Source organism: Hyalella azteca, unplaced genomic scaffold (genome assembly GCF_000764305.2).
Source record: "Hyalella azteca isolate HAZT.00-mixed unplaced genomic scaffold, Hazt_2.0.2 contig531, whole genome shotgun sequence".
Lineage (NCBI taxonomy): Eukaryota > Metazoa > Arthropoda > Malacostraca > Amphipoda > Hyalellidae > Hyalella > Hyalella azteca.
Window position 1 is genome coordinate 1 of NW_025930878.1, and position 15,380 is coordinate 15,380.

At 40.5% G+C, this 15,380-nt stretch overlaps 2 protein-coding genes across 3 annotated transcripts; one reads left to right on the forward strand and one right to left on the reverse strand.

The window, feature by feature from the left end:
- The first annotated feature begins 6 nt into the window (after window positions 1–6).
- Window positions 7–8,857, forward strand: LOC108672964 (ryanodine receptor). Its single transcript, XM_018160732.1, has 8 exons — window positions 7–89; window positions 703–833; window positions 1,343–1,498; window positions 1,779–1,839; window positions 2,276–2,422; window positions 4,657–4,813; window positions 5,407–5,572; window positions 6,180–8,857. Exons 1-8 carry the CDS (start codon window positions 9–11, stop codon window positions 6,340–6,342), a joined length of 1,062 nt encoding a protein of 353 aa, XP_018016221.1. The 5' UTR covers window positions 7–8; the 3' UTR covers window positions 6,343–8,857.
- Window positions 8,858–9,382: 525 nt separating this feature from the next.
- Window positions 9,383–15,380, reverse strand: LOC108672967. 2 transcript variants are annotated; one of them, XM_018160735.2, is made up of 7 exons: window positions 15,239–15,380; window positions 14,456–15,078; window positions 14,178–14,222; window positions 13,840–13,964; window positions 10,941–13,117; window positions 10,580–10,692; window positions 9,383–10,363 (listed from the first exon to the last, which is right to left on the reverse strand). In XM_018160735.2, exons 1-7 carry the CDS (start codon window positions 15,285–15,287, stop codon window positions 9,776–9,778), a joined length of 3,720 nt encoding a protein of 1,239 aa, XP_018016224.1. In that variant the 5' UTR covers window positions 15,288–15,380; the 3' UTR covers window positions 9,383–9,775. The 2 variants fall into 2 exon arrangements, with proteins under 2 accessions (XP_018016224.1, XP_018016223.1); XM_018160734.2 differs by having other exon boundaries at window positions 14,456–15,087.

Here is a 15,380-nt window from a genome sequence, read left to right on the forward strand (position 1 = left end):
ATTTCTACATGGAGCATATCCTTCGTCTCTGCTCTGTGACGCATTCCATCGTGGCATTCTTCATGCTCGTGGCATACTACCACCTCAAGGTGAGCGTGGCATACCTCTAAGCATTCCTCTTCTTGCTCATGGTATGCCTCTTAGCATTCCTCTTCTTGCTCGTGGCATGCCTCTGAGCATTCCTCTTCATGCTCATGGCATGCCTCTGAGCATTCCTCTTCATGCTCGTGGCATGCCTCTGAGCATTCCTCTTCTTGCTCGTGGCATGCCTCTGAGCATTCCTCTTCATGCTCGTGGCATGCCTCTGAGCATTCCTCTTCATGCTCGTGGCATGCCTCTGAGCATTNATTCCTCTTAGCGTGTCTCTTTCGCTGCGGGAAATTTTTCGATGAAAGCAAAATCCAATGACAAGGTTCATAAGTTAAGAAGGTTGCTAAATGTCCCTTGCAACTCGTACTCATGATCTATTAACACTGTTATTATTTGCATTTTAAAACTAGAGTTGGTGACTTAGCATTAGAATTTTTAGGTACTGTTTATCAATTATTCCCATATTTTGTTTCGAGAAATGAAAGTTCTTCGTTCATGTTGTAATTTTTCATTTCCCGCAAATGATCTTCTCGTTCAGATCCCACTAGTGATCTTCTCGTTCAGATCCTAGTGATCTTCTCGTCCAGATCCTAATGATATCTTCTCGTTCAGATCCCACTGGTGATCTTCAAACGCGAGAAGGAGGTGGCGCGGAGGCTTGAGTTCGACGGCCTGTACATCGCCGAGCAGCCCGTGGACGACGACATCAAATCGCACTGGGACAAGCTTGTCATTTCTGCCAAGTGGGTTTGGGTCTGATAAGTGGGTCGTGGTGTGCCAAGTGGGTTGTGGTTTGCCAAGTAGGTCGTGGTCTGCCAAGTGGGTTTGGGTCTGATAAGTGGGTCGTGGTGTGCTAAGTGGGTCGTGGTGTGCTAAGTGGGTTGTGATGTGCCAAGTGGGTTGTGCTCTGCCAACTGGGTCGTGGTGTGACAAGTGAGTTGTGGTTTGACAAGTGAGTTGTGGTCTGCCAAGTGGGTTGCAGTCTGATAAGTGGGTCGTGGTCTGCCAAGTGAGTTGTGGTGTGCCAAGTTAGTCGTGGTGTTCCAAATGGGTCGTGGTCTGCCAAGTGAGTTGTGATCCGCAAAAGAAATGTGGACTACCAAGAGGATTGTGGTCTGCCAAGTGAGTTGTGGTCTGCCAAATGGGTTCGTAGTTTTCATTCTAGCATTTCTGAAGAAAATTAATTGGTATGTCATAATTTTAACTAGAATAAAGACATTAAAAAATGAAATATTTCTATATTTCGTCTTAGGTCGTTCCCGTGCAACTACTGGGACAAGTTTGTGAAGAAGAAAGTACGTCAAAAGTACAGCGAGACTTACGACTTCGACTCGATCTCTAACCTGCTGGGCATGGAGACCACCATGACGTTCAAACAGGACCAGCAGGCGTCTGGTGTCATCGGATAGTGAGTCATATTTTATATTATGTTATTGAGTATTTAGGGTTTTTATTAGGATTATAATAATAGAAAATATGANATATTATATTATATTATAAGATATTATATTATATTATATTATATTATATTATATTATATTATATTATATTATATTATATTATATTATATTATATTATATACATATGAAGTATATGTACTTATCATTTATACTCGAAGATCTATGAATCATTTCGTAATAATTATCAAATTTACAATAATTATAATTACAATATTTGTTTTCTGACAGTCTGATGTCAGTGGACTGGCGTTACCAAGTCTGGAAGGCTGGTGTCACCTTCACCGATAATGTAAGTCACTTACTGTTATCCATGGATGAATTAATACTTTAATTCAACCATGACTCTTACCATCGTGCCGTGTCTTGGTGGGATCCTTCTGAACAAGGTGTTGAATCATTTCTCCTAGTAGAAAGAAATGAAATTCATTTGTATTTATTTTTGTATAACGTTAACAGATAACGTAATTCGGCTGCTTTTTAAGACGCGAAACTTGCTTGTTATCGTGTCTTCTGCTGTTGAAAATATTTTGAAAATGATTATAAACAGTTTAATAATGTTAAAACTTTAAAATACTGTGTTTTGTATTATAAAATTTGAAGTTTTTCTTCGACCACATTTGTTTTCTTTGCCACTGCGTATTCTAAACGATCACACAACCGGAACTGGTCGCACGTCCCCTGCAGTCGTTCCTGTACAACTTGTGGTACCTGTTCTTTCCCTGCAGTCGTTCCTGTACAACTTGTGGTACCTGTCGTTCTCGCTGCTTGGTAACCTGAACTACTTCTTCTTCGCGGCCCATCTCATCGACGTGGCCGTGGCCATCCCCTCACTCAAGACCATCCTGCAGTCCGTCACTCACAACGGCAAGCAGGTTAGTTTCTGATTAATTATTGGCTCGATAAACCCCAATGAGAGCTTTGCTAATTATATTACTTTGATTAATGCTGTGATCTTATTTCTGATTGATCCGTTAATTGGTCTCGGAGATCGTATCTGGTTTGGGCCTTGATACTCGGATGTTCTCCAACTGCCTACATTTCATTTTGGTCTCACCGTGAGACTTGGGATAGGCTTGGCTGGTTCCTACAAGCCGTTCCTTCACTATGTAGGTTTGCCATACCTAAGCTGTTAAATAAGATAATAATCTGACTTTCATGCTTATACAGCTATTTATTTGCAACCAATGCGAAGTAGCAATGAATAAACGAATGAATGAAGGAGCCCAAAATGAATGAATGAATTAAGGAGCCCCAAAGTTAGCTACCAACGTATTCACCAAATTGAAGAGGTTCAGTTCCGTGGACTATAACGACGGTTGACCATGTATTAATTAATTATTTGGGAAGAGAGATGCTTTCCGCAGATACTGAGGAGTTTGCCACTAGTGTGGTGCTAATTGCTTTGTGGNCAGGTTAGTTGACCTGCAGTCCGTCACCCACAACGGCAAGCAGGTTAGTTGACCTGCAGTCCGTCACCCACAACGGCAAGCAGGTTAGTTGACCTCCAGTCTGCCACCCAGAACGGCAAGCAGGTTAGTTGACCTGCAGTCCGTCACCCAGAACGGCAAGCAGGTTAATTTCTGTTGTGGCTAGGCTATGGTTCACTTTTCATGCTCGCCTTTCTGCCAGTCAGGACCTTGATGGCCGCCGCCTCTGTTTTGTTGTTGTAATGCTTGATGCGCTTGGTGATTGCAATGCATATTAATTTTTGGCTCCATAAAAACCAATGAGAGCTTTGCCGATATTAGTTTGATTAATGCTGGGATTTCATTACTGATTGGTCCATTAATTGGTCTCAGAGATCGTATCTGGTTTGTGCCTTGATACTCGGATGTTCTCCAACTGCCTACACTTTATTTTAGTCTCACCGTGAGACTTGTGATAGGCTTGGCTGGTTCATATATTCCGTTTCTTCACTATGTAGGTTCGCCCTACCTGAGCTGTTAGATAAGATAATAATCTGAATTTCATGCTTATACAGCTATTTAATTGCAATCCATGCAAAGTAACAATGAATGTATGAAGGGGCCCAAAAATTAGCTAGCAACGTATTCCCTAAATTGAGGAGGTTCAGTTCCGTGGACTAACGACGCTTGACCATGTATTAATTAATTATTGGGGAAGAGAGATGCTTTCCACAGATACTGAGGAGTTTGCCACTAGTGTGGTGCTAATTGCTTTGCGGTGACATGCTAGTATAATATAATAAGGTATTGGACTTCGGCGAATCGCTGGCCATTCTTCGGCCACCTATAAAACAACCGTTTCTTTTAGCTGAGGAAGCTGGTTGTAGTAATCGCAACGTCTAAACCACACAGTGTTCTCTACAGTCACCTTGACCGCTCTTAGCCAAACCAAAAACCCTACCTCAACCTAGTTATCCGCTATGCACCTTTTTTCATCTTTTCCATTTTTACATTCCATATTTCCCATTTTTATTTCCTTTTATGGGTGATGTGGTCACCTCTTGTTATTTTCCACGCTTTCCTATAGTGGCAGCGCACTAAAAAACTGAAACGCTCTTATATTTCTTGGTTTGCAACCTTCGACATAATATCTGTTGTTATGATGACTTTGCATTGTCATATCTAGATGGTTGCTTGAACTTACAGCAAATTGTTACAATCATTGCAGTGTTCTCGTCGTAAATCCTTCATAGAATTCATTGTAAGTACCACCATGAATTTGTTTTGAATGCAGAACTAAATCCTTTCACAGGTGTCACCTCCTCTGAATTAATTATATATCCTGTATTGAATTTATTTCATATACTGTCATAAATTCATTGTAATCCTTACCTGAATTCATTGTAAATCCTTCTCTGTATTCATTGTAATCCTTATCTCAATTCATTGTAAATCTTTCCCCTGCATTCATTGTAATCCTTATCTCAATTCATTCTAAATCTTGCCCTGGATTCATTGTAATCCTTTTCTCAATTTATTGTAAATCCTGCCCGAATTCATTATAAATCCTATCCTGAATTCATTTCAAATACTACCCAGAATTTATGGTAAATACTGTACTAAATTCATTCATTCATTCATATTAATAACAATTAAAAGCCAATCCTGCTTATGAATCTCACTCATGCTGGCGCCCGCAGTGCTTCGTGTTCCACCTGTACAAGGGCGTCCGGGCTGGGGGCGGTATCGGTGACGAGATCGAGTCTCCTGACGGTGACGACTACGAGGTCTACAGGATACTATTCGATATATCCTTCTTCTTCTTCATCATCGTCATCCTGCTGGCCATCATTCAGGGTAAAAACAGTTGTTCATCTACTCTTAATGTTATGTTTTTTATATGACGTGATTTTAGTATCGAGTAATGTGTTGAAAACTTTGATTACAATATGGTAAATCTATAACAACTATACGTATATATAATTATCGTTTCTAAACCATAAGGCTGTTTTTATCACAAGATTATTACGTTATTCAATATTTTATAGTACTTAATTGACCAAATCCCTAGTCATTGTCAGTACGATGTTTCTTCGCATAGAGAGGTCCATGACCCGCTATAGTTTTCAACATTACTTCACACATTTATTATTTAATAAATTATTTTAATTTATTGATCGAATAGGTACCTATTCATTGTCATTATTGTGCCCCCATGACTCACTTTTTGCCCCATGACTCACTTGTTGATTTCATGACACTTTTTTATGTCCTGACCCCCTTTTTTGTCCTGAACCCCTTTTTTGTTATGACCCACTTTTTGTGTCCTGACCCACTTTTTTGTGGCATGACCCACTTCCTTCTCCATGACCCGCCTTACACCCCATGACCCACCTCACGCCCTATGACCCACCTTACGCCCTTTGACCCATTTTTTCGACCACTACAAGGTTTGATCATCGACGCGTTCGGTGAGCTGCGCGACCAGCTGGAGAGCGTCAAGGAGAACATGGAGAGCAACTGCTTCATATGCGGCATGCCCAGCGACTACTTCGACTCTGTGCCGCACGGCTTTGATGTCCACGTTGACAAAGAGCACAACCTCGCCAATTACATGTAAGAATTAATCGCAAATTTTACATTATTCCTTGAGGATTTGATCTGTGTAAAGCTCTTATATTCTCAACGCTTTGTGCTATTACTGGGGGCGTTACTTTATGTTTTGTTCAAATAGTCAGGTTTTGAAACTAGGCTACAGACCGACAGGGTCATGTGTTGAACGAATAAATGAAGAATCTGAACATGAAGAATAGGGCATCAGATGATATAACATAGCACCCCCATAATGAATGATTATTAAACTTATTACAAATAAACCGTTTACTCTGTTAGCAACAAGGCTTGGGTCTAAAATCCTGTGTTTGAGCTAAGAAACTAGCCTATGAACTACAGCCAATCTAGCTTAGAAATACGCTTTTCGTTCAGAGTACCTTAAATCTTGGTCCGATTCTATAATTTTACAACGTAAGAATCGTACCCAGTTTTGGTATAGTTACGCAGTCGGAAAAGGGCTAAAAATTAATGTTCTTGATTTATGTTCAACAATCTCCGTCAATGATGAACATGTTTGTTTTATTCATGTTCACCATTGACGGCTATTGGCGCACTAGAGATACTGTCCTCGTACGCTAGTCTAATCCATCCACGAGTTGCTTTTCCGCAGGTTCTTCCTAATGCATCTGATCAACAAGGACGAGACCGAGTACACCGGCCAAGAGACGTACGTCTGGAACATGTATCAGCAGCGCTGCTGGGATTTCTTCCCTGTTGGTGACTGCTTTAGGAAACAATATGAGGAAGAACTCTCAGGTGGAAGTAGCAGCTAAATACGCAGCGAATGCAGCTACAAGCCCCCATCTACCTCTTCGTCTTCGTCACGTTTTTTAGAACTTGCAGATCAAAGAGCTCCATTTTGCCTAGGAAATCTTGGCAAGTTCTTGCACAACCTGTAAGACATCCTCCTTATCCTGGATATCATGCCGAAGTCTTGTACGACATATAGGATCCCCTCTTCGCCTTGAAAATCCTGTCGATATCCTTCTCGACTTACAGGACCTCCACTTCGGCTTGGTAATCCCATCAATGTTTTGCAAAATCTACAGAAACATCACCGCGACGAATGCCCTTGCGCCGAACGATATTTACATTTATAGATGCACATTAAAACGCACACGATGGGGCCTCGTAATTTCAAACCGTTAAGCGGTAGCCTAGCGTTGCTAAACCATCTATTGGCGTGACCCTGCTACGCCATAATTTCTTTTGACAATTCTTATGAGTAAGATAAACTTCATGTTACTCCTGTGTTAGCTGCTAGAGCTTCTTCTAGCTGCACGGCGGTGACAATCAATCTGATGCTACCACCGAATTTCCTGTACGCGGAAGTTTGCTCCTCGTGTATAAATAATTTTAATTGACTTAATGAAAAAATTGCACTACTTTAACATAGCAACTTGTATTATCGAGCGAAAAAAATAGAACTTTTTGTGCGAAACTGCTGCTTTCGCTGAAACAGGATCTTTTATTCATATACTATCTATTGAGTTGAGTACTGATCATCTTAGCTTCATCGATGCCTAGAAAAATCTGAAGTGGTGTCTTTTACCACCACCTGTCTGAAGTGGTGAAAAATTATCAGGAGGTGAAATCACCACATATCTTCAACCTAAATATTTAAATATTTGAAGAAATACATAACCTGCAAGCCCATCATATCATTCTAAATTACGAACTTGTGGTTTTAATTTTCAATGTAAATGCTTGGTATTTGTTTCTGTTTGACCATGCATATCCTTCAAATACATATGTAGATGGCTAGAAAATCGTATTCTATTATTGTTATTAGAAGACTGAGGCAGAGTGAAGTTTGTCAGGTGATGGTCCTAGCCTAAAAGTCGATAATATTTAGCATTTCTCCTGTACACTTAAAAAATGAATGGTTCATATTATCCAGAAAATTCTCACCCTTTCCCGGTTAGAGAGCAGACGTGGCAAATTGGTAAGCCCCTTTGCTGAGCAAAACGAGCTCAACATGACCCACATAAAAGCGAAAAGTGCATCGCTATTTGGACAAATTGCTCTTTCTCTGAGAGTTTTCGACAGAAATATCAGGCGACTGGGCATGCGGCCAGACTATAAATGGTCTTGCTGGTTAAATCGATTGCAATTTTATTTGTACTTCAATTCGCTCTAATCAAAAACGATTGAAAAATGTTTTGTCATGATGATAACAGAGTTTCATATCAAAATGAGTTGTGTTTCATAACAATATGAGTCGTGTTTCATAACAAGATGAGCCACAAATTTTCAGCATTTAAACAGGATTTGGTGCAGTGTCGATTGAATTCGTTTTCAGTCATCAGCGAAGTTTCAAGAGAACTCGCGATATAAATTCTTTTTATGCTTAATATCTAGTCAAGTAGCCATTATTAATGAATTTTCCTCCTATATGAACCAATTGCAGTTACTGATAAACCACACTTTTAAAAAGCTCATTATGCTTCTCTACAGACTACTGTCGCGAGAAATACGTCTAATGTTATGAAGAATTTGCCTACTCTACTGTTATGAGGAATGCTCTTTCGGTTATGAGGAATACGTTTTGAGTATTCCTGTAGATTCGTGATGAATCATCCTTGAAAAGTTCAACGAATCTTTGTCTTGTTAGTGTGATAAGTTTGTTTACTGTTCTAACAGTGAATTTGATGCCTTCTACTTGACGCTAGTCATAGTGTACCTTTTAAATGTTTAAAATGAACATGTAGGGCATGCTGATGATATTATCAAGTCAAATGAAACTTTTCGATTAATTATTAAGGTCATTAGAAACGTTGCGTCCGTAGTCGTTAGTCGTGAAATTTCATCACTCAACTTCCTAGTGTGTCTTGTAAATGTTTTCTATCCATCCATGAATTAATTACTATCTTAGCCTCATCCCAGGTCAGCATTTCTACCCAGAACGTTTCTCGCTACTCTCAAGCTCTCTTCTTCTAATTGAATCTTCGATATAACTGCTTTACATTGCTGTTCGTTTGCCACTCGCTGAATTAAATGCAAGATTTCGCTAAGAGATTTGGTCAATCATGCATAATGAGTCCCATTTTCTTCTTTTGTTATCACCGGCTTCCCATTTTCTAATTTTCAGTAGTTCACTGCTCCCTTCATTGACATGATTTTCCTTCATGGTTCCTGCTGGACCTTTACGTTTTGCGACCTGGATCTGTTGACCTTCTCCACTTAAGACTATAGTCGAGGTTATTAGACTATATTTCGACATCGAGATTAGACTGAATTTGTGCGTAAGACAATGATTCTTCTATTGAATACATTTTCTCATTTACAGTCAGCTCTTCTGTCTGTCCTCTACTCGAACAGTCTAACTCTAAACTATGGTTGTCTACGACTCTACGCTACCATATGATGTCCGCAAAGCGGATTGTTTCCCGTTATTAGAATATTTTATAAGATACAGTTGTGCTCGAAGCTCAATCGAGAAAATCTGGTGACAAATTTTCAAATAAAAAAAAAATAAATGACGAAAAACTTGATATTTTCATGTCAATTTTCCAAGTTATAAAGATACATTTCTCTTTTCTTAGCAATAACGACTATGCGCAGCCAAAAATAGACAGCTATTGTTTCTTCGCAATAATAATGGTGATAGTAATTATAGAGTCGACGTTGATGAGTCTAAATCTAGCCTGTCACCAATTCTAGGCATTGCCGAGTGTTTGACAATTAGCTGGGACTCCGAACCGCAATTCACAGCTATCGACCATATCGCCGATTTCGCCCAGAATATTTACAGTAGTTAGTTGGTATGGTCGCCACCGCTCCTTACTGCGCTTTTTTTGCTGTTCTCTATTATTACCCGCGCTGCCCACCTCGTTGGTTATCTAGTTCATGGAATTTTGATGACCTAGATAGATTGAAGGCAAAGTTAATTGGAGGAATATTACGGGCGTGTTATCCATTACTAGCGATATTTTTCCTAGAGAAGAGAAATATTCGTTGATGACATTTATAAAATTAAATCAGTAAAATATTCACTCATTGATCTCCCTCCATAAATTTCACAGTGAATTCTTTTAGTTTCGTACTTAGATTATATTTCATTTCGTTAGACCAAGTGGCCGATCACACACGAAAATTCGATCTCAGACTTGGCGAGCTAAGAAACAATATGAATCTCGTTTGCAGTTTTACATTTTACTCTTCCTAGTGACTTATAATTCTCGGTCAATGACCATCACTACTGCTTTAGGGTACATCGTCAGTGACCGACTGAGTTTCATTGGTCCTCGAAGAAAGCCAAACTTCTGAAGGCGTTCGGGGGAGCTGCTGAGCCAGATGGAGCCCGACATGATCGGCCCCTGGACCGTCCGGTGACAAGATAACTTGATGGACCGACGATGATGCCACGTCATTGTGAACTACACCCCGCGGTGATTCCACAGCGTGGTGGAAAACACCCCGCGGTGATGCCACGGCATGGTGACCAACACCCCGTTGTGATACCAAATCAGAATGACTCCGCCGTCCACCGTGAGGTATCGGCCTTCTAGATGGCATCCTTCGTTTTGGTTGCTGCCGACTCCCGTGACCTGTGGGTCGTTTGCTTCCTCTAGTACTCCTCAACAAACTAGTAGGTGTCTCGTAGTGTGCGCTAGGCTGGTGAAGAGAAAGAGCTGCGAAAGATAGAGCTGCGTTTACAGGGTAGAAGAATGGGGCGTCCTCACAGTTGAAGTTGTACCACCAATCGCACACGAAGTACTTTTGGTTGAAGACGGTGCCGTTCGGACACAGGTAAGAATCTTGAGTTCCATCGTGATGACACACGTGGAATACCTGTAAATATTTAATTAATTTGTTTCAGTTTCAAAATAATAACATGAAGTGAAGTAACAAATATTTGAAATGCCGCATGGGAATTCATTTCTTATCATCCATCCAATTAACTTCCCCAGTCTCTGTTTTTATCTGCATTTTCATTAGTAATATTTCAGGTAAGTATAGCAATCAATTCCTGAAAGAGTCTCAGTTATAGAAGATAATGCTTCTCACTTGGCAGCCTGCGTCCATGTCAGCGTAGTATCCTGGGTATTCTGCCACCAGTCCGCATCCGAAAGATGTGTTGGGAATGTAGCCTAGAATTGGATAATCTTTCCCGGCTCGACCTTGTGTTCGAACAAAAATATGTCAGTCAGGCTTCTTCATTTCAAAATACGCTTTCTTAAAACTGGTTTAGTGTTAAGTGACTATTTCATCCCTAAAAACTCATCCCTAATTCATCCCCTTAGTAAGTAACGGAATTTGGGTCAATTCATTTCACGTGTGTAGTGTTGTACTACGTCAGATGACCAAGCATTAAAAATAAAATACGTGAAGTGCAAGTCTTATGGCTTTAGTTGAGTACTCCACTTACCTGGCACACCAGCAATGTAACCGAAGCTCTGAATATGGCCGTCGGGATAGGAGGAAGGTAGAACGTGGAGAGGTAGCTGGGATCGAGACTCTGTCACTCCCAGAACATCCAAAAGATAGTCGTAGTCGTACAAATCGTCGTAATAGTAGTCATCGTCATCAAAATCGAAATAATCTCCAGGGCTGCTTGTGCCTAGCTGATAGTCTTGCAGGATATAAGGAACTAGAGAAATTTCTGGTAAATCTTGGTTCGGTTGAGTTTTCATATAGGTGGTTTCTCGATGAGCGACTGGACTGTGAATTGAAGTCGAGTGCGGGGATTTCACAGGTTTCTGCGTTACCTGAACAGTTGATGCTTGACTGGACCCTTTTAACTTAGCCAAATCATCCTTGGCAACCAAGGGCTTGAATGTGGTGGGAATTACTTGGCTAGGTGTGTTTATTTTTAGAGGAGTTGGGGTCGTTCCCCTGTACGATATAGTCGCTGGAATATTCTTGGGCGTTATGGAGACGTGATGCGATTTCGGTGTCACCAAAACGTGGTGCGAAGCAACACTGTGGGTATTCACTTCGTGCTCGTATACTGACACCTCATGTTTAATGGGCGATAATTGAGTCACTTTTGGGTATGATGGTAAGTTTTTGCTGTGGTAGCTCATGACTTCGCCGGCATTTATGTGAGCTTTGTGCGGGTGAGGACTCACCTCGGGATGAGGAGAATGAGATGAGATTGCTGGATCGTGTCGTGGAGGACCATATGTAGGATTGGGTGACGTCGGAGGGGCGTAAATCGGAAGCTCCCGTGTAACGTGTTTGGGAGTTGAGGAGATTCTCACCGGAGTTACGTAAATACCTGATGGAGTTGTCACTTGTACGCTGTATTTTGACCCGCTGGACTGATCAGGAGAAGGTATAACCGGATAGTGAGGTAGAACTGGAGACTTGATAATTTTTTTTCCAGAGTCCAATTTTGGAAGGAGTTGGGATTCCAGAGGTACATGAATGTGAGGAGGTGGTGGAGAATTATATGTTCTAAGATTTTCGTTGGGGTTGATGATGCGAAAATGATCAGGTGAAGATGGTAAATGGCGCGACGATTCATAATTTCTAGGCGTTGTATACGTCACAGACAAAGCACTTGGCTGTGAAGCTTTAAGTGCGTAATCGGATGGCATTGGAGACGAATACGAGATTGGGTTCTCTGTATGCTTTGAATATTCATGGTTTGGTTGAGGTGTTGGATGACGAGAGTCGCTCTTCAAATCCATCAACCATCCCGGAACAGCTGGTGATTTGGGGACAGAATGACGAATGGCAGATGGAATTTCGTAGCGGTGCGGAGGGATTGGAACATTGTACTTGTTTTCATTTTTTGATGACTCAGGAGGATGATATTCTTGTTGCTGTTCATAGAACACTGATGCTGTTGTTGTGACAGCTGGAGGCTCGTAAAATCGATGTTCATCATAACCGCTATGTTTTTCGTTATTTCCAACAATTGTTTTATCGTTTTTGTGTTTTAATTCCTCGCTTCGATGATCAAGAATTATTTGTGGGCGAGTAGGCTGCTCTTTCCGATTTTCCCTCCTAGGTTTCGTAGGTAATTCATGTGAATGTATTGAGCTTGATAGCGGAATATTTTCATGAGGTGAGTTTGGCTTGAGCAACGGATGTAGATGTATGAGAGAAGCATCCGTTATTTTGTGCACGTTTAGATTTTTGTATTCTGTTGGTATTTCCTTATTACGCGCATCGTTTGTTCTCTTGAATTTAAAAGATAATGGTCGTCGGTAGTCGAGATGCGTTCGAGTTCGCACTCGAGAAGGTCTTCCGTATCCTCTCTCTGTCAAGTAGTCTCTGATACCAGACTGACTTTCCCTTCGGTGATTCTTACTCTTACTTCTTTTTGATCCTCGTATGGCGCCTGTTTCTTGGGTCATTTTGACTTCATTTTCCTCCTGATTTCTCAACCTGAGTGCCCCTAATGGCAGAGGAGACCGTCGTGGAGGAAGAACAAGCCGTTGATCGTTGTCCGCCGCAGCGACTGAGTGGTCATGGCGATGGAGTCGTGATAGCGGCCCGTGCGGTGTCGACGAGTTTTGTCCAAAATGTGGCATCACTGTGACTTCAGTCTCGTAAATATCCGGTATGCCGATATCATTCCGAATCCTGGGTGTCCTTAAAAAGTTGTAAGGTGTGAGTGTAAAAGTTAATTATATATTTCACTATTACAAAATTTCATTTCACCGCTATTGATTTTTGAATTGTTGAGAATCTCCGTAATTTTAATTAATTAAAAAGGGCTTGTTAGTCATAATATGCATGCATAATATTTTATTTGACTTCATTTTATTTAAAAGTAAAACTATGATTTGGTGCAGACATAGTTGGTGCAGCTCGTGAAGGAGTTAATTTATGTATCTAAATTATTTCAGGAGGCAAAATCTTTAAAGCAAATATAAGTAGTTCACCTCCATCTAATAATCGACGTCGTTCGTGCTGTTGTAGATAGAAAGTTTTTAAAAATTTTTTCTCCCTTCAATAGTTTTCATTGAAAAGAAAGCGGGTTGGGCATTCAAATAAAACTTTAAACCTTTACAACGGCCGCATCAGCTGCCGTCAATAACGCGTTTTGTGGCTAGCAAGGTCTCTGCATTAAACTGGCCGCCTTTTAATGAAAACAATATAAAACTTATTTAAAAACACCGTTTTTGTTTAAGCAGAAAAAATTTCAAATACATAGAAACGTTACTAGATTATATGGACTTGACAACAGCGGCAACTCATGTGCTACTGAGGTGGGGCTTTGGCGATGGATATGAACTTCTTTTTTCAGTCATTCGAAATGAAAATTGAGTTTTTTCCGCTAAGTTCTTATTCACCACAAAAGCTCTACTTACTTGGTCGTGTAAACTGAAGGTCTCTTCTTGAGGCGGTAACGGATCCGGTTGGTGAAGGGATCACTGAAGGAACTCACGAGGTCTTCCTGTAGCCTCTCTCGCAGCGTCCGGCACAGCCCACTGCCCTGTGGTTAACATCCACTTCAATAGTAGTAATGGTTATTTGGCTCTTTGTATCACTAAGACTATTTTATTTTTATTGGTACTAAATTTTATTTAATTTTTCGCACCACAAAGGTTGTGTAAATTTAAATGGTAGAGTATTGTGCAGTTCATTGCAAGAAGGATATTTTAATTGTTCACTTTTTCACATGACGCTTATCAACATTAATAATTACCGGTGGACATAAAGGAGGAGGAGCTGCAACCCGAGTATCACGGAGCTGGTGGAAAAAAAATAAAAAATAATAATATTGCGATTAGCGAGACGTGCCTTTGAACATTGCGCGAGAGTATTTGATGAACATGATCAGTTCGTTGACAACTTTACTACCATACCTACTGGGAATTAGTTACCAAAAATAAAGGATCAATTAAATTGTTAGCAACCATTATGTCTGAAAATTTATGGAAAGGAAAATTAATGGAATATAATAGAATGTTCGAAGACACTCACCTGAGTTTCTTCGTTTGTCTGAAGTTCCTCCTCCAACGGGTCGTCTCGCACGTCTGGAGGTCGATACGCAAACCCCGACTTTTTCGAAATCATCTCGGCCAGTAAGAGTTTATCCTTATGTATGCGATCATCTATGGACTTTTTTGCGTCATTTGACGCTTGATTTTTCGGAGAATAACTTGTTGATTCATCATCCTTTGTATCTTTTTCCTGGGATCCTTCATGGTCGATCGCTTTTCTAAGATTGCTAAATCTGTTCAGAAGCTCCTTATCGTTTAGGGACTGCAAAAACGATGTGTTGGTGAGACGATAAGAGAAAGGTGATGATGCTGACTTCACAGAATCACCATCTAAATCCATTTGCTGTAGGAATTCAGGCGAGGAATCTCCTTTGTCTCCTTCTTTCAGAAAAAGTTTTCTGGCTTGAGCGATCTGCAATTCTGTAGGAGGATGGAACATTCTTGGCAAGTCTTCTTCAATGGACGTCTGAAGTTTCTTATCCACTTTGATTTGAAGTTCAGACCGTTTTTCCCTCGCAGTGCTTTGCCGGGGAGCCTCGAGTTGTGAAGAATCCTGCTCTGTTTCCGATGACTGGGTTGAGTTATCAGTCGAAACAGAAGCAACTGTTTGTACAGCAAAAAAAAAACATTTAGGTTAGGCTTAGCTGAATAGATGAATAATCCAATTAAAAGAGAAAGCACTGTTTTTAGTCACTTTATCAATATTTAATTAGCAATCATTACTCTTATTTTGAGAACAAACGAAGTACAGTTAAATTCTTACCCGCCGCCAAAAAGAACAATTGCAGTAAGATCCATTTTCGAGGAAACATTGTTTCTATGAGGTGAACGTTGCTGTAAAATGATAGATTCTATGCATCAGAGTGCCGTTGCTTGAGCACTTTTACTGCTAATTTTTGAAAACT